The sequence below is a fragment of the Electrona antarctica genome (assembly GCF_951216825.1).
Source record: "Electrona antarctica genome assembly, chromosome: 8".
Taxonomy (NCBI): domain Eukaryota; kingdom Metazoa; phylum Chordata; class Actinopteri; order Myctophiformes; family Myctophidae; genus Electrona; species Electrona antarctica.
The window spans coordinates 34,681,316-34,703,393 of NC_136789.1; the positions used below are offsets into that span (position 1 = coordinate 34,681,316).

At 48.1% G+C, this 22,078-nt stretch overlaps 1 protein-coding gene across 2 annotated transcripts in view; it reads left to right on the plus strand.

Moving 5' to 3' along the window:
* The first annotated feature begins 3,517 nt into the window (after positions 1–3,517).
* kif21b (kinesin family member 21B) overlaps positions 3,518–22,078 on the plus strand; it is a 169,399-nt gene continuing 150,838 nt past the window's right edge. For both annotated transcript variants that reach the window (XM_079507108.1, XM_079507109.1), the window contains exon 1: positions 3,518–3,656. In XM_079507108.1, the coding sequence (XP_079363234.1) occupies positions 3,613–3,656 (44 nt within the window). In that variant the 5' untranslated portion in view covers positions 3,518–3,612. The remainder of the gene's footprint in view (positions 3,657–22,078) is intronic.

Below are 22,078 nucleotides of genomic sequence, written 5' to 3' on the forward strand. Positions count from 1 at the left end.
TGAAATATTTATTAACAGTTTGCAGAATTACAGTACATTTCAAGCACAAACTCAATAGAAAGACTGTTAACTGTGAGTGGACGACCCAATTAAGCATTACACTTGTTTACAAGAGGGTCCACCATGTTCAATTCATCAAAACATTTAGAGACGTACAGATAGACACTACTATATCAGGCCCGGCGCCAGGATGAAATGCCGTTTTTTTTAGGTTTTTTGAGGTTTTTTAAGCAACACAATATTATTATGTTATGTATGGGGGGGATTCAGATTTTATGGGGGCCAGTTTCGAATTGCAGCCGTCCGTAGGTGCCCTTTGAGAGCGGTTTTGAAGGAGTCAAGGGATTCACATGTCTTAATGACTGTTGGTAGGGCGTTCCACATTTTGGTGGCATAGGAGCGAAAATAATTTAGTCCCTTGTTTGTGCCGGGAAGGTTCGAATTCCAGTCAGGCAGTTATATGAGTTACAGCAGTGGTTGTCAAAGTGGGCTCCGGCTGGGGAACCCCCCCCCCCCCCCCCCCCTTGAGGGGGTCCTTCAGGGGGTCCCTGTCTGACAAATCAGTTAATAATACATAGCATCAGAATCTGTTTCACCGCTCGAACCCTAGTTTCAACTTTAGATGCAGAGCAGCTTGTAGACTTTGGAGATTTTGGAAAAGCTTCGAAAACCAGCTATTTAACATTTCGGACATTTATTCAGAAATCTAGTAATGTGGAATATTAAATAAAAAACTGAATCCAAATACATTGAAGTATTTATTATTATGCAGAATAGGTATACATTTCAAGCACAGCTCGATAAAAAAACTGTTAACTGCAAAAAAAAAAGCGTTACACTTGTTTACAAGAGGGACCACCATTTTCAATTCATCAGAACATTTAGATAAATAAATAATATAATAATAAATATATATATATACTCATACTAAAAAAAACAGGAAATCATCAGACAGAAAAACATAAATCCATGTTAGTGTGGCGTCACTGGCGTGTGTGTCCGTGACATAAAAAAAAGTTTTGAGAACCAGTACAGTGAGTCCATCACCACTGACTTTTTGAGTGGTGCAACCACTCCAAGGAACAGCAATGTCCGTGATAACCTATGTGTTGGTTCACCTATGTGACTGTGACTATGAGTACCAGTAGGGGCAGAAGTGGCGCTGTTGTGCCAGAAACAGAGAGAGAGAGATAGTGCTGCACTAGTGCACTGTTGCCTGCTAATGACAGAGAGAGAGGGGGGGGGGAAGGGGGAGAGGGGAGTTGCACCACTCAGTTCACACGGGTGTGATTTTACATAATATTTCAGCTTTAAACTAGAAAAAGTGCCCTTCCGGGCACAGGTCTCCACCAGTGTGTGTGATGTTTGGCAAAATGTGTAGGAGTAATATATAAGTGTGTGTGTGTGTGTGTGTGTGTGTGTGTGTGTGTGTGTGTGTGTGTGTGTGTGTGTGTGTGTGTGTGTGTGTGTGTGTGTGTGTGTGAGACGCGGCTTGGCCTGTTGTAGCGCCACCATGAGGCTGAATCGAAAAATTTCTTCCTCAGCCTAGTGGGAATATGCATACACAGTTTCACCGCAATCGGACGCTGCGTTGAGTAGTTGTGGCGATTTGTACAAAACGGGTACAAAGCGGGCTACTCCTGAAAAGTTTAGAAGCCAATCGTAGCCAATGAGGGTGGATTATGAGAAATCAAACAAACCCGTCTTGATCACATGACTATGGAGAACATGTGTACTGATTTGCGTGAAATTTGGATAAAATCTGAAGGAGTAATATTAGAAAATGTGTTTTACATATGTCGGCCTCCTGGTGGCGCTATAAAGAGCAGATGTGAAAAATTCCAGGCAAAGGTTTTTCCTTGGCCTCTAGGGAGTTGGCATACAAAGTTATCCACAGATCCATGCAGTTAGAGGTAAAAACACTTTTCGGCCAGTTATAGCGCCACCATGAGGCTGAGTTGAAAATGTTCATGTGGCATTTCTTCCTCGGCCTAGTGGGAATGTGCGTGCACAATTTCACGGAAATCACACGATGTGTTCATGATTTGCAGCATTTTGTTTGAAACTGAGCACTCTTGCGAACTTTGGAAGGCAATCTTAGCCAATCAGGATGGAGTCTGAGAAATCTGAAATACCTGTTTCGTTGAATGGCTCTAGAGAGACTGTTTACCAATTTGTGTGATGTTTGGACAAAATCTGTAGGTGTACTGTCCAAAAACTTGTTTTGCACAAAGCGGCCTCCTGGTGGCGCTATAACAGGCCGTTCTGGAAAATGTGGGGCAGAGGTTCATCGTTGGCATCCAGGGAGTGTGTGTGCAAAGTTTGGCATCGACCGGGTTAACGGTGCCGGAGATTAGCTGGTAACAGACGGACGGAAGGACACACACACGGACACACGGACACACACACACACGGACGGAGTGCAAAACATACTCTCTCCCCATGCCTTCGGCCTGGTGGAGACAATGAACATGACACACTCGCCTCTCAGCGGTGGTATAGTATAGGTCTGGCTGAATGAAGTAGCCGGCTCCTGTAGCCATTCTAATTGGTCCATTATGATAAAAAAAACCGGGGGGGGGGGCGGGGATAGTCTGTGTGTTGCCCAATAACACCACGCCTGTTCTTCTTGTCAATCGGACGCGATGCATTAGCCCCGCCCCCCGTTCCGTACGGGTCTCCAGTGCAGTAGCACTCTAGTCTACAGTCCAGACAGCGTTAGGGGAGGATAGCAGTGTCGCTGCACTTCACAGAGGCGTGAATCCGTCTCTCTCTCTCTGTGTGTGCTTCATACAACAGAGGACTCAGGAACGCTGCTGAGATGATCATCATCATCTGATTCAGGATCAGATCACAGGGAGGATATTATCATGCCGTGGTGGTGGAGGAGTTACTGGGAGACACAAGAAGAACAAGACGGGGACATATTATTATTATGATTATGATCATCATACACACGCGCCGGGGCGGCTAAACTAAACGACACTGTCTGCTGTGTGATGGTGTGACTGTGACACACACACACACACACACACACACACCGAGGGAAGGGTGACAGTAGACATGATGATGACCGCGACGGAGCAGAGAGGACCACCGCGGACCACCGGAGGCTCTTGACGGCTCTGGACGGCTGTAGACTGCACCGGAGGACCACCGGAGGCTCTTGACGGCTCTGCACGGCTCTGCACGGCTGCAGACAGTAGCCTACCGGAGGACCACCGCGGACCACCGGAGGCTCTTGACGGCTCTGCACGGCTGTACACTGCACCGGAGGACCACCGCGGACCACCGGCGGCTCTTGACGGCTCTGCACGGCTGCAGACTGCACCGGAGGACCACCGCGGACCACCGGCGGCTCTTGACGGCTCTGCACGGCTGTAGACAGCCAGACAGACAACCAACCTGGACCTGAGTGAGCCGCTCACCACCAGTGCATTTTTTTTTACGTGATCTGCTGCTTAATATAGTCTCCACGGAGGGAGCAGCTCTGACTGTCTGGATATCAAACCCTAGAGTTGCAGAATAATTAATAGCCTATAGCTGTGGATATAAATCATCATCATCTTCTGCTCGTTTGATTCACACTGAAAGAAGCAAAGCAGGGAGAATATGGCGAGCATGCAGGGAGACTGCTGCGTGAAGGTTTCTCTAAGGTAAGCGTTTGTGTGTGTGTGTGTGTGTGTGTGTGTGTGTGTGTGTGAGAGAGAGAGAGAGACTGTGTGCTCAATGATGAATTCTGCCGACCTTAACACATCACATTGTCTGTCTGTCTGTCTGTCTGTCTGCGCACGGATCGATCCAATCAATGCTTGGTTTGTAAAACCAGCCTGTTTTCTGTGCGTTTCATCATGAATGTCTCCTGTTCGTCTGTGGAGGTTTTAAGCACAGACAGATATTCATATTATATATATTTAATATTCTACTACGTCTGCTTGCACCTTGTTCTGTTCTGTGTAAATGAGGGTGTTGCTCAGACACACTATCGATAAGGCAAAACTCATAGCAGCTACGCCTGTGCAATATAACTTCAACTGACCTCTGTTTGGAGAGCATGTAATCATTATAATGCCTTTTGTTATGCTGTTTGTGTGATCATGAAGCAATAAGCTATGCTGGAGATTCAATAGCATGCATAGAAAAAACTGTTTCTTGTACACTTGAAGCAATGATTTGTAATGGTGTGTCCTATAAGTCCATGTGGGCGGGGTGCCTTGGGGTGCAGTGGCGTGCACAGACATTTAGAGGGGCAGGTGCTCAAGTTAAAAAAGGGCACCTTGTGCAGCGCGTGGAACCGGCCGGTTGCCTTAATCCATTTTGGGCGGGAACCCCTTTTGGTGTTAGCATTATGTTATGCTTTAGCTATTGAAAAATAGCAGACCTACAAGCTCGTAGCACGCCACCGAGTGGCGCGCTACGAGCTTGTAGGTCTGCTATTTTTGAAAAATCAAAAAAAAAGGAAAGTTTTTTTGTTTTTTGTTTTTCAAAAGGGCACATTGCCAAAAGGGCAGGGGGTGCTCTAGCACCCCCTAGTGTCTATCTGTGCACGCCACTGGTGGGCGGGGTGCCTTGGGGTGCATGACACACAAATAAAGAATCTATCTATCTATCATAGTGAGGTGGTGGTGGTTGGTGACGAGGACAACGTGGTCAGGTAGCCTATCTATCATAGTGAGGTGGTGGTTGGTGACGAGGACAACGTGGTCAGGTAGCCTATCTATCATAGTGAGGTGGTGGTTGGTGACGAGGACAACGTGGTCAGGTAGCCTTCTATAGACCGAGTGAGGTGGTGGTTGGTGACGAGGACAACGTGGTCAGGTAGCCTTCTATAGACCGAAAGGGGAAATGGAAATGGGCGTTCCTTCCTCATGTCGATGATCTCTCTTTGCATTGTATACATACGTGGTGCAGGGCAGACTGGAACTTCCTACTAGTGTATATTCACAGTTCACACTATCATATTTATTATGATGGATTTGTGTCCTGTATACTAGTGTATATTCACAGTTCACACTATCATATTTATTATGATGGATTTGTGTCCTACTAGTGTATATTCACAGTTCACACTATCATATTTATTATGATGGATTTGTGTCTAAGATATAGACGTATTATTTAGTCTCGTCTGCCTGCCTGGGAACACATACCGTAGCTCTGTGCAAAAATAATCATCACAAAGAGATCACCAGTCTCTCCCATTTTGGACTGAGGCTGATTTCTAAAAAAAGAAAAAAGTATTCTATTAAAATCCTAAAAGTTTTCTGAAAAACCCATGTTTCTATGTCAGTGGTGCTCAACCCTTTTTCATGTCAAGGACCCCCAGGAACTCGGTGCCGCGCTATGAGCTTGTAGATCTGCTATTTTTCAATAGCTAAAGTATAACATAATGCTTAAAACACCAAAAAGGGGTTCCTGTCCTGAATGGCTGTTATAATGTGTCCTCCTTTCACTGTGCCTTTTGTTGAGAGGAAAAGCACCCAAAGCCATGATGGTGCGTTTGGATTGATCAGGCACCCAAAGCCATGGGGCGTTTGGATTGATCAGGCACCCAAAGCCATGGGGCGTTTGGATTGATCAGGCACCCAAACTGCCATGATGGGGCGTTTGGATTGATCAGGCACCCAAAGCCATGGGGCGTTTGGATTGATCAGGCACCCAAAGCCATGGGGCGTTTGGATTGATCAGGCACCCAAAGCCATGGGGCGTTTAATTGATCAGGGTTTAAATGTGAAGCTATTGGAACATTATTGCTACAGTCCTTTTAGGTGTGACCGTGTGCCCTACAGGCACGTCGTGCAGAGAGTGTTAGAGGGACAGGGGCCTGAAATCCTGTAAGAGGGTTATACTTTTGGACAATAGCAGATCTACAAGCTCACAACGCGTCGCGCTGCGACGCGTTGTGAGCTTGTAGATCTGCTATTTTCCGGGCGCAACCCAGCACTCTTTAGCTAGTGGAGATGCGACATGGTGTAACGACATGGATTTCTAAACAAATTATAGTTCAATGCAAAATGCTGCTGTTCCAAGTTCAGGAGACTTCGAAAAAAATGAATGCTGCCTTCCGGTATATGGCATGGAAAGGAGAGGAGGGCATTTTGCATTTCTTTCCCCGTTTAGTAAACGCTGCATTCGTTCGTGGTCTGGAAAGGGCAGTTGTTCTACAGACGGGGTAAAAGGGGCAGGGGCTGAAAAGCCCCCTTTGGTGTCTATGTGTGCACGTCCCCTGGGGATGATGATGTGCAATGAATGACAGAGGATCAGGTGCCCTCGTCCCGCCCCAACAACACTTCAATAGATACTCATAGCCTTTTGAAAAAAAGGGAAGGCGTAAAACTTGGTAATTGTCGCAGCATCTGTCATTGTGAGGCTCTGCTACAGTATAACGGTCGACTGAGTGGCAGCAGGCTCTCCATTAGCTCCATTGTCTCCGTCCAGCAGTGCAGTGGTGGTTCTCAAAGTGGGGTCTGGGGGGGGGGGAGTGGGGACCCCCATGGGGTCCTTGAGTTAATTCACCCTTTGTCAAAGTCCCCGTCCTGTGGTTGTGTCCCTCGTCCTGTGGTTGTGTCCCTCGTCACACCCATTGGTTGCCGTTTCGTGGTTGGACAAAAATCCTCTCTCTCTCTCCATCCACTACCATCGACATAAGGGGTTTTTCTAGTTGCTTCGTATTGATATTCTGTGCGAACATCACAGGTGCAGCTTGGTGACTGCAGGGCATATCATGTTTGTTATTTGTTTTTTCCAAAAACTATGTTTTAGCAAATTCAACATAAACAAGGCGGAACCAGGGTGGAACAAGGTAGAAAGAGCGTTCTGGTTAGTCAGTCAGGGACCAATCAGAGGACTGACGAAGGGTGAATTGTTCTTCATGGGATGGGGCGGCAGTGGCTCAGGGGTAGAGCGGCCGCATGGCAACCGTGAGATTCCCAGTTTGATCCCTGTGGGCTCCCCCATGGGTTAGTGTCCTTGAGCAAGACTCTGACTGAACCCCCAGTTGGATCCCTGTGGGCTCCCCATGGGTTAGTGTCCTTGAGCAAGACTCTGACTGAACCCCCAGTTGGATCCCTGTGGGCTCCCCATGGGTTAGTGTCCTTGAGCAAGACTCTGACTGAACCCCCAGTTGGATCCCTGTGGGCTCCCCATGGGTTAGTGTCCTTGAGCTAGACTCTGACTGAACCCCCAGTTGGATCCCTGTGGGCTCCCCCATGGGTTAGTGTCCTTGAGCAAGACTCTGACTGTGATCCCTGTGGGCTCCCCCATGGGTTAGTGTCCTTGAGCAAGACTCTGACTGAACCCCTAATTGCTTCCGATGAGCAGGTTGGTGCCTTGCATGGTTTCCTCCGCCATCAGTGTGTGAATGAATGGGTGAATGTAAAGAGCTTTGGATTAAGGCACTTTACATGTACCATTTACCATATAGCACCAATGTATAATAACTATATACATGTACCATTTACCATATAGCACCAATGTATAATAACTATATACATGTACCATTTACCATATAGCACCAATGTATAATGTTTAACCACTTTTAGGGTCAACTTAACCCTACATTATACTATTTAAAACTAGCTGACCTACAAGCTCTCAAATCGTTTGTATAGATCTTGCAGATCGTCTATTGTTGAAACAACTTGAATAATGTTGAAGAATTGTTATTTTATTTAAATTTCTTTTACCCAAATCACCTCTTGTCGTAGTCCCTAGCTGGGGCTCCGGCTCTGCGGTCAAACACGTACCATTTTTTTGGGGGGGGAGTCCGGCTTGACGTGAACATGTTTGAGAAGAGAGAGAAGAGAACAACCCCTTGTTGTTGTTACTTCCACACCAGGGGGGAATCAGGGCGGTGTGCTGGTTTGATCCGAAGCTTTTTAAAACACGAGGAGGGCCCTACTGCCTGGGGCCAAGTGGCAGTTGTCAGCCAGCCAGCCAGCCAGCCAGCCAGCCAGTCAGTCAGTCAGTCAGTCAGCCAGTCAGTCAGTCAGTCAGCTGCTCACTGGCTTTCCTTTGTGCTTGCTCACAATACCGAAAAAAAGAGGAAGTGGGCCAGGTCGGGTTGCAGTTACATGATAAAAGCTCAAACGGTGAAAAGAAAAGGGAAGAGAAGAGAAAGCCAGCATGACAGCTGGTGGACGTGGTGGTGGTGGAGGAGGCAGAGCCGTTGATCACACTGGGTGGACGTGGTGGTGGTGGTGGAGGCAGAGCCGTTGATCACACTGGTGGACGTGGTGGTGGTGGAGGAGGCAGAGCCGTTGATCACACTGGGGGACGTGGTGGTGGAGGAGGAGGCAGAGCCGTTGATCACACTGGGGGACGTGGTGGTGGTGGTGGAGGAGGCAGAGCCGTTGATCACACTGGTGGACGTGGTGGTGGTGGAGGAGGCAGAGCCGTTGATCACACTGGGGGACGTGGTGGTGGAGGAGGAGGCAGAGCCGTTGATCACACTGGGGGACGTGGTGGTGGTGGTGGAGGAGGCAGAGCCGTTGATCACACTGGGGGACGTGGTGGTGGTGGAGGAGGCAGAGCCGTTGATCACACTGGGGGACGTGGTGGTGGTGGAGGAGGCAGAGCCGTTGATCACACTGGGGGACGTGGTGGTGGTGGAGGAGGCAGAGCCGTTGATCACACTGGGGGACGTGGTGGTGGAGGAGGAGGCAGAGCCGTTGATCACACTGGGGGACGTGGTGGTGGTGGTGGAGGAGGCAGAGCCGTTGATCACACTGGGGGACGTGGTGGTGGTGGAGGAGGCAGAGCCGTTGATCACACTGGTGGACGTGGTGGTGGTGGTGGAGGCAGAGCCGTTGATCACACTGGGAAGGTGGACGTGGTGGTGGTGGAGGAGGCAGAGCCGTTGATCACACTGGTGGACGTGGTGGTGGTGGAGGAGGCAGAGAACACTGGGAAGTTGAAGAGTTATTTATTGACGTGTATTGATTGAATGCTATTGAGGTCACACTCATCATCATCATAGATAGATAGATAGATAGATATATAGGCCATTGTTGAAGTAACAATGGATGAGTGAAGGTGACAGTTATTGATCGTCACGGTCATCACGCACGCACGCACGGTCATCACGCACGCACGCACGGTCATCACGCACGCACGCACGGTCATCACGCACGCACGCACGCCACAATTTCCAATTTAGGCATTTAGCAGACACTTTTAATCCAGAGCAATTTACAGTAATTCTGACCACAATTTTTGATTTCGTCTTTTGAATAACACACCATTTAGTTTTAGTCCTATTTTTAGTCATCTGAAATCTTAGTCGACTAAATATCAAAATCTTAGTCTTTTAGTCTGACTCTTAGTCCAGGGGTTCTCAACACGTGGGTCGCAACCCCTTGAGGGGTCGCCAAATTATTTTGCGGATCCCCAAATGACATTACATATAGTACACATAGTACATGCATACACCTTCCCTAATGATTATATCTGGTTTCAGTATTTATTTATGGTGTATTGTCTCTATTATTAAGGTTATTGTAGCAGTCAATTTACATTGGGGGTCGGGAGGGGGCGGGGGTCCCGAGACATTGCCAAAGCATTTCCGGGGGTCCCCGGCCAAAAACGTTGAGAACCCCTGTCTTAGTCAACAAAATGAACACTGCAGTAAGCAAGAACAACACAAGGTAACACATCAAATACATGTGTGGCCAGCTGACCAGCTGACCAGTTGACCAGCTGACCAGCTGACCAGCTGCCTGCCTGTCTTGGTCCTGTTGTGATGCTAAGCGCTGGCGATGACAGGGTAATAATGGTGATGTGAGGACATGTGTAGGGCCTACACTACAGTATTAAAATGGTCTTTAGAAATGCGCTGATATTCCCTGTAATGATATACCCTGTAATGTAATGGTGTAATTCACTTATTCTGTATGTTGATATGTTGATAGTACTGTTGAGTGCACTTAAAACAAAGCATCTGGAGGGACCCCCCAAAATCATGTGGGGGTGACCTATTGACCTATTTTCCTTGGGCAAAAAAAAGAAAAACGCACGCACACACACACACACACACACACACACACACGAGTCAACAACATCATAGTCTAGAGATATTCTCATCATGAAAGTTTGGGATCGAAAAGCAAGCTGTAATTAAAACCACTATTTTTCAATGACATGGTTCCTCTGCTGGGAGATCTGTGTGTATCCTATTATTTACATGCTCTGTGTGTGTGTGTGTGTGTGTGTGTGTGTGTGTGTGTGTGTGTGTGTGTGTGTGTGTGTGTGTGTGTGTGTGTGTGTGTGTGTGTGTGTGTGTGTGTGTGTGTGTGTGTGTGTGTGTGTGTGTGTGTGTGCGCGTGCGTGCGCGTGACAGGAAATGGGAAGCACAGAAATAAACATGCGGAGCGGGATAGCTTCCTGCTGTGAGTAGGGATGGTTTTCCCAACGACCTCCAACGTCTCCTTTTCCCTGGGAAGAGTTGGCTGTTGATAAGAGAGGGAGGGGGGGGGGGGCATGGTGTGTAATTGCTCCCACATTGCTGCTGCCCCCCCCCCCCCCCTCTCTGCTTTAGGTGTGTGTGTGTGCGTGCATGCATAGAGGGCAAAATACAGCGATGATGGGGAAGCCCCCCCCCCCCCTCCACACACACACACACACTGCGCACACGCACACAGTCTGTGTCGCCTGCATCCATTTCCTGACAGTCTGACTGCTTTTCCCTAAACAATGTCTGATAGAGCCAATAACATGACCTATACGACACGCACACACGCACGCACGCACGCACGCACGCACGCACGCACGGTTTCACTTCCACAACCCCCAAGGTTTCCTCTCCTTCCTGTTGGTAGCATCTTGAGTGCTGCAATGTATTGGCTCAACTGTGTGTGTGTGTGTGTGTGTGTGTGTGTGTGTGTGCGCGCGCTAGCGCTGTACGTAACATAGTTATAGTAGCAATGGAGACATTGACTTTGCAAGGAACATTTCCCTTAGTCACAAACAAAGTGGTTGGTTTTCATAAATTTGCCATCGTAAAATGCCGATGTCATCAAAACTATAGGTGTGTGTGTGTGTGTGTGTGTGTGTGTGTGTGTGTGTGTGTGTGCGTGCGTGCGTGCGTGCGCGCGTGCGTGCGTGCGGTGGACCTAGGCGTGAATATTCCCCGTGCATATTGATTTCTCATAAGCATACATACTTCTCTCGTTTTCTCTCTCAATTTCATGCAGCGCGCTGAGCCGCACTCACACAAAGAAGTGGTTGTTTTCATAATATAAGATCGCCATCCTAAAATGTCAATCTCCTCAAAAGTATAGTAGCGTGTGTGTGCACGTGCACGTTTTGTGCTGTTGGGTGGACCTAGGCCAGGGGTGGGCAACTTTGAAGATGGAGAGGGCCATTATACTTCCACACTCACTCCAGAGGGCCATTATACTTCCACACTCACTCCAGAGGGCCACTATAGTTCCAAACTCACTCCAGAGGGCCACTATAGTTCCAAACTCACTCCAGAGGGCCACTATAGTTCCAAACTCACTCCAGAGGGCCACTATAGTTCCAAACTCACTCCAGAGGGCCACTATACTTCCACACTCACTCCAGAGGGCCACTATAGTTCCACACTCACTCCAGAGGGCCACTATAGTTCCACACTCACTCCAGAGGGCCACTATAGTTCCAAACTCACTCCAGAGGGCCACTATAGTTCCAAACTCACTCCAGAGGGCCACTATAGTTCCAAACTCACTCCAGAGGGCCACTATAGTTCCACACTCACTCCAGAGGGCCACTATAGTTCCACACTCACTCCAGAGGGCCACTATACTTCCACACTCACTCCAGAGGGCCATTATACTTCCACACTCACTCCAGAGGGCCACTATAGTTCCAAACTCACTCCAGGGGGCCACTATAGTTCCAAACTCACTCCAGAGGGCCACTATAGTTCCAAACTCACTCCAGAGGGCCACTATAGTTCCAAACTCACTCCAGAGGGCCACTATAGTTCCAAACTCACTCCAGAGGGCCACTATAGTTCCACACTCACTCCAGAGGGCCACTATACTTCCAACCTCACTCCAGAGGGCCACTGTAGTTCCACACTCACTCCAGAGGGCCACTATACTTCCAACCTCACTCCAGAGGGCCACTATAGTTCCAACCTCACTCCAGAGGGCCACTATAGTTCCACACTCACTCCAGAGGGCCACTATAGTTCCACACTCACTCCAGAGGGCCACTATACTTCCACACTCACTCCAGAGGGCCATTATACTTCCACACTCACTCCAGAGGGCCACTATAGTTCCAAACTCACTCCAGAGGGCCACTATAGTTCCAAACTCACTCCAGAGGGCCACTATAGTTCCAAACTCACTCCAGAGGGCCACTATAGTTCCAAACTCACTCCAGAGGGCCACTATAGTTCCAAACTCACTCCAGAGGGCCACTATAGTTCCACACTCACTCCAGAGGGCCACTATACTTCCAACCTCACTCCAGAGGGCCACTGTAGTTCCACACTCACTCCAGAGGGCCACTATACTTCCAACCTCACTCCAGAGGGCCACTATACTTCCAACCTCACTCCAGAGGGCCACTGTAGTTCCACACTCACTCCAGAGGGCCACTATACTTCCAACCTCACTCCAGAGGGCCACTATACTTCCAACCTCACTCCAGAGGGCCACTATACTTCCAAACTCACTCCAGAGGGCCCCTATACTTCTTATCAAAACTAGCAGATCAGATCTGCTAGTTTTGCTATATTTGAATTGAAATCCTGAAAAGTAACATGTTAATTTAATTTCAAATGCATTTAGTAGGTTATTTATGTTAACTTTATGAACTTAAAGGACCACTTTTCAACCTATCTTCACATAATAGATCCTCACTAATAATCATGATAAAATGGCACAATTTTTTTCTACTCAGTCTGTCTGTGTCTCATAGGAGGGCTGTGGGCAGTTTAGAAACCGTCTTCCAGTGACATCATCATTAGGCAGATTCTTTTTCAATTTCTTTACAAAAATGTTTAGATTTTTATTATCGTGAGAACGATGGCTTCCATTTTCGCATTGCAACTTTTCAGGACTAGAAAGCCTGCAGTTTCTATTAGCTTGTATTCCCCATCGATGATGTCACTGGAAGACGGTTTCTGAACTGCCCACAGCCCTCCTATGAGACACAGTAGTAGTAGAGTAGAAAAGAATTGCGCCATTTTTTCATGATTATTAGTGAGGACCTATTATATGAAGATAGGTTGAAAAGTGGTGAAGTGGTCCTTTAAATGCAAATACATTGGACATAAAAAAAGACTATAGCATTCTAATACTAGTACAAGTAATTCAAGTGGGTCATGGCATGGCATGGCCTAGGCAGTTCTAAGAGCTGTGTGAATATTCCCCGTGCATATTGACCTAGGCAGTTCTAAGAGCTGTGTGAATATTCCCAGTGCATATTGACCTAGGCAGTTCTAAGAGCTGTGTGAATATTCCCAGTGCATATTGACCTAGGCAGTTCTAAGAGCTGTGTGAATATTCCCAGTGCATATTGACCTAGGCAGTTCTAAGAGCTGTGTGAATATTCCCTGTGCATATTGACCTAGGCAGTTCTAAGAGCTGTGTGAATATTCCCCATGCATATTGACCTAGGCAGTTCTAAGAGCTGTGTGAATATTCCCCGTGCATATTGGTTTCTCATATGCATACATATTGACTTCTCTATAGTCGTCTCTCTACTGTTCTCTCTCAAATTCATGCACGGCAAAAGGACGTAATTAACACTCCCGACTCGAGTCACGAGCCTCCTCTCCCCTCAGTCAGTCGCGCCGCTAAATGAACCGTGTGTGTGTGTGTGTGTGTGTGTGTGTGTGTGTGTGTGTGTGTGTGTGTGTGTGTGTGTGTGTGTGTGTGTGTGTGTGTGTGTGTGTGTGTGTGTGTGTGTGTGTGTGTGTGTGTGTGTGTGTGTGTGTGTGTGTGTGTGTGTGTGTGTGTGTAAATTGCCCCAACGACAAAGCTGTTTAGTGCTGTGTGGTCTTTGACCCCGTGACCTCCCACTCCACTCAGCCTTTCACTCTGACAAGTCCCGAAGTCCCTGATTTATATGTGCGTTGCGTGCATGCTGTAGCACGCCGAAAATAGCTTGTAGATCTGCTATTTTTGGCAAAGCATGAATTTCATATCCTACCCGTGGGGTTTGAGGGGGCGGGGGGGGGGGCGAGCTACTGCCTAGCTAATGCAGAAAGCCTGTTTGAGCACGAGGATGTATTACGCTTTGAGCTTCGTGCAATGCCAGTAGTCGTCCTATACCCAACCCCAGGATCCGCAAGCTCAGATCCACAAGGGCGGCTGTGGCTCAGGAGGTAGAGCAGGTCGTCCAATGATCCCTGGGTCGGCGGTTCGAATCCCGGCTCCTCCTCCTGTCCACATGTCGAAGTGTCCTTGGGCAAGACACTGAACCCTACATCGCCTCCAATGAGTTGGTCAGTGTGAGCTCGCCACCGTCATTGTGTGAATGTGGGAAGTGAGGACGCTGAATTAGCAGACAGCACTCTCTCTCTCTCTCACAAGTAATAGTGTGGCATTCTCTCTCTCCCTCTCTCTGTCTCTTGCATGCACGCACGCTCCACATTGTAATTAGCAGGCATAGTGCAACACTCTCTCTCTGTTTCTAGCTCAACAGCGATGCTTTTGCACCCTAAACAGACAGACAGATGGAGACTACAGATGGAGATCTCTGTAGTATGCAATACCTGTCGTCATAGCACACATTTATACTGTCTGTCTGTGTCCCACATGGAGATCTCTGTAGTATGCAATACCTGTTGTCATAGCACACATTTATACTGTCTGTCTGTGTCCCACATGGAGATCTCTGTATCTGTCTGTCTGTGTCCCACATGGAGATCTCTGTATCTGTCTGTCTGTGTCCCACATGGAGATCTCTGTATCTGTCTGTCTGTGTCCCACATGGAGATTTCTGTATCTGTCTGTCTGTGTCCCACATGGAGATCTCTGTATCTGTCTGTCTGTGTCCCACATGGAGATCTCTGTATCTGCCTGTCTGTGTCCCACATGGAGATCTCTGCATCTGTCTGTCTGTATCCCACATGGAGATCTCTGTATCTGTCTGTCTGTGTCCCACATGGAGATCTCTGTATCTGTCTGTCTGCCTGTGTGTGTGAGTTTATTAAGGACCCCCATTAGTCTACACCGTAGTGGAGACTATTCTTCCTGGGGGTGATTAGGCCCACTGGCAGAGCCTGACCAGAGCCTTTTGTGGTGATTCTGGAGAACCGTGGGTCTGACCGAACTCGATACCGGGCCCTGCACTCCCTGTGGGGGTGTGGAACGCGTGAGTCGGTGGGGCGAACGGTTCTCGAGTTACGTGCGTTACAACCGTACACACACGCAGACACACACACAGAGACCTGGCACATTTATAGTAGGATGACCAGCCTTGGGAACAGCCTGAGGACTCTGTGATGTGTTTCAGGTGATGATGGTGATGGCGACGGACTAGGCAGGACAATAACCTGCAGGTATAAATAATGGTGAATTAAAGTTAGTTTTAAGGATAATGTTTACGGGGTTGTTAGTTATAAGGATAATGTTTACGGGGTTGTGTTCTCCAGCATGTGAAGGGATGGTGTGACTCAGCAGGCACTGCCGGGCCTCAAGGCGCTGCCGGGCCTCAAGGCGCTGCCGGGCCTCAAGGCGCTGCCGGGCCTCAAGGCGCTGCCCGGGCCTCAAGGCCATGAAAAGAGCAGCTGATTGGAGGATGATCTGTTATCTCTTGATCTCTCCTGCTCCACGTGGAGGAGGATCTGTTATCTCTTGATCTCTCCTGCTCCACGTTGCATCATCAGCACCAACGGCTCCAACTATAGACTGGCCTTCTTTTTTCTTTACAAATATTGCACCTGGTTGGTGTGTTTGTTTATTATTCAGGGGCAGAGACGGCTTCGACTGAGACATGCACACTATTGTAACGCGCGGACAGAGTCGGCTGGATTTATTTTTTTAATGGCAGATCTACAAGCTCACAATGTGTCGTGGTGCGACATGTTTTCAGCTTGTAGATCTGCTACTTTTGCTAGGCAATGTTTTTTTAGTTTTTGTTTTAATCCATAACTAAGTAACTAGTAGAGACGACGTAGTATAGTAGAGGAGATGAAAACCTGGGAAAAAAAGAAATTTGACATTGTATTATTAGTACCACAGACGAAAAACAGTCTAAGTCCAAATTTCATTCTGACCCCTCCACGAAAAGGCCTCGTTGTCCTGAACCCTTATCTATCATTTATACATTATGGATCAATAGTGTGGACTTAGACTGTTAGTTATTCTTCTGTGGCATTTGTTGTCATAATTATATGGCATGCACATTTGCTACTGCTGGGGCTAATTTATGCTTTTCATTGTATAACAAAGACTGTTTGCTGCTTAACAAAAAAACCAACAACTCACCTCTAACGGAGTCCAGTGACAGAGGGAAGAGGCCCCTCCCTCTAACGGAGGCCCCTCCCTCTAACGGAGGCCCCTCCCTCTAACGGAGGACCCTCCCTCTAACGGAGTCCAGTGACGGAGGGAAGAGGGAAGAGGCCCCTCACGGCTGATAGACAACAGATAAAAGAGCAGTTTTCTGTTGGGGAACCATGTCGTGTTCCTGTGTAGGTTACCACCAGTCTGACCTGTTTCCTGTGTGTGGAAACAGGTCCTCTATCTATGCTAACTGACTGTGCGTGTGCGCATGTGTGCGTGTGTGTGTGTGTGTGTGTGTGTGTGTGTGTGTGTGTGTGTGTGTGTGTGTGTGTGTGTGCGCGCACGTGTTCTAGGTTTCTACTGTGGCCATGTCATAATAGGTGAACAAACATTCAGCTAAACTCCCGGACCCTCCATGTGAAAACGTTTTGTAATTTTATTGTATTTTATTTACCTCAGTCATGACTAGAGGGGCGTGTTTGGGCATGTTGTGAAGTAGCCTGTGTAGCCGAGACGCATCACGTTTTTCACGACTGCTGCTGCGGTAAATAAATAAATACACATAAACAAAGAAATGTCACCTTGAGAGAGAGAGAGAGAGAGAGAGAGTGGACTGTCCTCTCTCTCTCTCTCTCTCTCTCTCTCTTGCGGTCAGACACAGGACTGTCCTCTCTCTCTCTCTCTCTCTCTCTCTCTCTCTCTCTCTCTCTCTCTCTCTCTTGCGGTCAGACACCGGACTGTTCTCTCTCTCTCTCTCTCTCTCTCTCTCTCTCTCTCTCTCTCTCTCTCTCTCTCTCTCTCTCTCTCTCTCTCTCTCTCTCTCTCTCTCTCTCTACCACAGGGAGACAGGTGGGATACTGTCCTCTCTCTCTCTACCACAGGGAGACAGGTGGGATATTGCTCTAATGATCATTACATCCTGACGTTAAAGACAATATTTCTAAGGAAACCAATAAAGGTGTTACTGTATATATGTGGACAATCACAGACGTTGGAAATAGTTAATGTTTATGTGGTGTCATAATTTATCTTAATGTCGATATGGCTGACTATCAAGAAGACAATGAAAACATGGCAGAGGTGCCTCCCTGACACCACGATGACAGATTCCAAACGCTAAAAGCATGGATGCACATGTTGTTAGACGAATGGCTTTGAGCTGCAGCAAAGGTTCACCCACACTTGGCAGCCGGGCAGCCGTTTCTCACGCTGATAATCTGTGGGGAACAGCGATCTGATTAGCCCTGCAGTGTGGGGGCCTTCAGCCCCTCCACAGCCCCTGATCAGACCTGCAGTGTGGGGGCCTTCAGCCCCTCCACAGCCCCTGATTAGACCTGCAGTGTGGGGGCCTTCAGCCCCTCCACAGCCCCTGATTATCCCTGCAGTGTGGGGGCCTTCAGCCCCTCCACAGCCCCTGATTATCCCTGCAGTGTGGGGGCCTTCAGCCCCTCCACAGCCCCTGATTATCCCTGCAGTGTGGGGGCCTTCAGCCCCTCCACAGCCCCTGATTAGCCCTGCAGTGTGGGGGCCTTCAGCCCCTCCACAGCCCCTGATCAGACCTGCAGTGTGTAAGACCTCTACAAGTGCCTTCTAAATCGGTGGTTCTCAAAATTGGCGTGCCAAAGACCCCCCCCCCCCCCCCCCCCCCCCCCAGCTTGCATATCTGCTATTTCTGAGAGCTGTGTGCTGTTCTAAACCATACTGTTCCAGATAGGTTCTCTGCGGCTAAATCTAAAATGAATGCTTTTGCAGGTTTTAATCGGTTTAAGTCGGATTTCATGTGGAAAGTGGGCAACTGCTCTACTGACAGCAGTTAGGGAAAGGAAAGAGCAGTGCAGCTCAGACCCACAGCAAACTGTCTTATTACCTATTTTACACCTGAGGACAGTTTTCTGAAAAACCCTGTTTCTGTGTCAGTGATTCTCAAACATTTTCATGTCAAGGACGCCCAGAATTATATGTAATTGGTCGCCGACCCCCATCTGAAAATATGTTGTTCCAGGGATTTAAGTTAAAAACGTTCACTCTGAAAGAATATATATTCAAAGATTTGCGCCACATTTTCACGATTTTTCAAAAATAGCATGAGCTTGTAGATCTGCTATTTTTCAATAGCTAAAGTATAACATAATGCTACAAAAACCAAAAGGGGTTCCCGCCCAGAATGGGTTGAGAAACGCTCTGACCCTGGTCAGACTGCTGCTGGAAAAACAAAAAAAAAGCTATAAGATTTTGTGAGTGCGGAACTGATCCTTAAGACTGTATGAGACCATTGATTCGGAATTGGATCTTAAACGGCTGAAACCAGCAAGAACTGCACGGACAGGGAAAGCTACAGAAACAGGAGATAGGAAAGCTGCCTCACGCTACAGAAACAGGAGATAGGAAAGCTGCCTCAGGCTACAGAAACAGGAGATAGGAAAGCTGCCTCACGCTACAGAAACAGGAGATAGGAAAGCTGCCTCAGGCTACAGAAACAGGAGATAGGAAAGCTGCCTCACGCTACAGAAACAGGAGATAGGAAAGATGCCTCACGCTACAGAAACAGGAGATAGGAAAGCTGCCTCACGCTACAGAAACGGGAGATAGGAAAGCTGCCTCAGGCTACAGAAACAGGAGATAGGAAAGCTGCCTCAGGCTACAGAAACAGGAGATAGTAAAGTGTTTGCGACACAAAGTGACAAGTTGTAAGCTTGTAGATCTGCTATTTCATCTTTTTTTATGTATGAACAATTCATACATTATTTCAAATAATTGGGATCAGGCGACTACAGGTAAAACTTGTGGGCCTGTATAATAGCCTCCGTTGTTGAAAGCTGTGCGGCGATGCCACAACACGTGTGGTTAACGATGCCAAGCCATCGTTCACAACACACCGCCATTGTTATGGTACAATAAACCACGTGTGTAGCGGCAGGGATATTAGCGGAGCACAGATTAGCTCTGCGTGAGGATTGTTAGAGAGGAGAATGTTGTCCTGCAGGTGAAATCAGATTATTGTAGGAGGGAAGCAAGCCGTGTGTGCCACGTCCAGGGCCAGCCCAGGGCCTTAATCCTCACAATGTTGGTCCAGTCCACTGAATCAGCTGCTTTTTAAGCCTCTGTTGACCAGAGACCTCCCTGTCCATTCATAACAAGCAACAACAACACAACGCATGCACGCACGCACGCACGCACGCACGCACCAACACATACACACACACACACACACACACACACACACACACACACACACACACACACACACACACACACACACACACACACACACACACACTCCAGTACAGTAGTGATTAAGCTACTCAGCACTGAAGGTGATTAACAACAGCCAGCTGGCCAATATCCCGACATGTCTGCACTGCAGCAGGCACGCACGGTCGCACGCACGCACGCACGCACGCACGCACGCACGCACGCACGCACGCACACACGCATTCGGGAACCACATCTACCAACAGCTTCAGTAATAGTAAATGTTTACTACGTCAGGGCAGTGGTCTTCAAAGTTCAAGTCAAAACGTATGCCTAATGTATGTATAATGTATCCAATATGTATCCAATATGTATCCATTACCGGCTACATGTTATCATCTATTTCTGTTTATGCATGATTTCCTCCGTATGAGGAACTGAAGGGGCAGTCGGTGTTTTTCCCCTGGGCCTTTATTCTGTTAATTAAAATCCTGTTGAAGAGAGAGTATTTTAAGAAATGAACTATATCTGCCGTTGCAACAAAGCGGACGAGGCCTGTGTTTACAGTGTAAACATTACAGCACCTTGAGGTATTGTGACTATCTGTCCTTTTCTGTCACGCTGGGAATCTGGGATATGGGTTCAGCTGGGCTCGGCCTTGAATTATGCGAACACACACACGCACGCGCACGCACGCACGCACACACTCTAAATGACACACATGAGCGCATGGGAGACACACACAAAAGGCACACTTATACACACTAATACACACACTAGGCTAATGCATGCATGTTGTCTACACGCACGCACGCACGCACGCACGCACGCACGCACGCACGCACGCACGCACGCACGCACGCACGTGCACACAGAGACAGCGGGAGAGAGAGCATTTTATTGTCCCTATGGGAGACATTAGTCTCTGGACACGGTTCTACAGTCCTTTGTCTCTGGACACGGTTCTACAGTCCTTTGTCTCTGGACACGGTTCTACAGTCCTTTGTCTCTGGACACGGTTCTACAGTCCTTTGTCTCTGGACACGGTTCTACAGTCCTTTGTCTCTGGACACGGTTCTACAGTCCTTTGTCTCTGGACACGGTTCTACAGTCCTTTGTCTCTGGACACGGTTCTACAGTCCTTTGGACACGGTTCTACAGTCCTTTGGATACGGTTCTACAGTCCTTTGTCTCTGGACACGGTTCTACAGTCCTTTGGACACGGTTCTACAGTCCTTTGGACACGGTTCTACAGTCCTTTGGACACGGTTCTACAGTCCTTTGTCTCTGGACACGGTTCTACAGTCCTTTGCTTCACAATATAAAAATACAAAAACACCCAATACGATAAATTGGAATCATGTGATGCTTTTGACACAATACTATACATCTTCAAACATCAAAGACATTTTGATCATAAACAATTTGACATTTTCAACAAGGCAGCTTAAAAGGAAACCCGGCCGAAATGTACACGGCAACGTCAGCATGACGCCATGACGCCATGACGTCAGCATGACGCCATGACGCCATGACGCCATGACGCCATGACGCCATGACGTTACCCACGTTGGTGGCAGAGAGAGCAGTGGTTCCCAAACCCCCAAACTGACACTAATTAGCCCCGCGGACCCCCATTTGAAAAGATATGCCAGGGACCCCCATTTGAAAAGATATGCCAGGGACCCCCATTTGAAAAGATATGCCAGGGACCCCCATTTGAAAACCTATGCCAGGGACCCCCATTTGAAGAGATATGCCAGGGACCCCCATTTGAAGAGATATGCCAGGGACCCCCATTTGAAGAGATATGCCAGGGACCCCCATGTGAAGAGATATGCCAGGGACCCCCATTTGAAAAGGTATGCCAGGGACCCCCATTTGAAAAGATATGCCAGGGACCCCCATTTGAAGAGATATGCCAGGGACCCCCATGTGAAGAGATATGCCAGGGACCCCCATGTGAAGAGATATGCCAGGGACCCCCATGTGAAGAGATATGCCAGGGACCCCCATTTGAAAAGGTATGCCAGGGACCCCCATTTGAAAAGATATGCCAGGGACCCCCATTTGAAGAGATATGCCAGGGACCCCCATTTGAAGAGATATGCCAGGGACCCCCATTTGAAAAGATATGCCAGGGACCCCCATTTGAAGAGATATGCCAGGGACCCCCATTTGAAAAGATATGCCAGGGACCCCCATTTGAAGAGATATGCCAGGGACCCCCATTTGAAAGGATATGCCAGGGACCCACATTTGAAAAGATATGCCAGGGACCCCCATTTGAAGAGATATGCCAGGGACCCCCATTTGAAGAGATATGCCAGGGACCCCCATTTGAAAGGATATGCCAGGGACCCTCATTTGAAGAGATATGCCAGGGACCCCCATTTGAAGAGATATGCCAGGGACCCCCATTTGAAGAGATATGCCAGGGA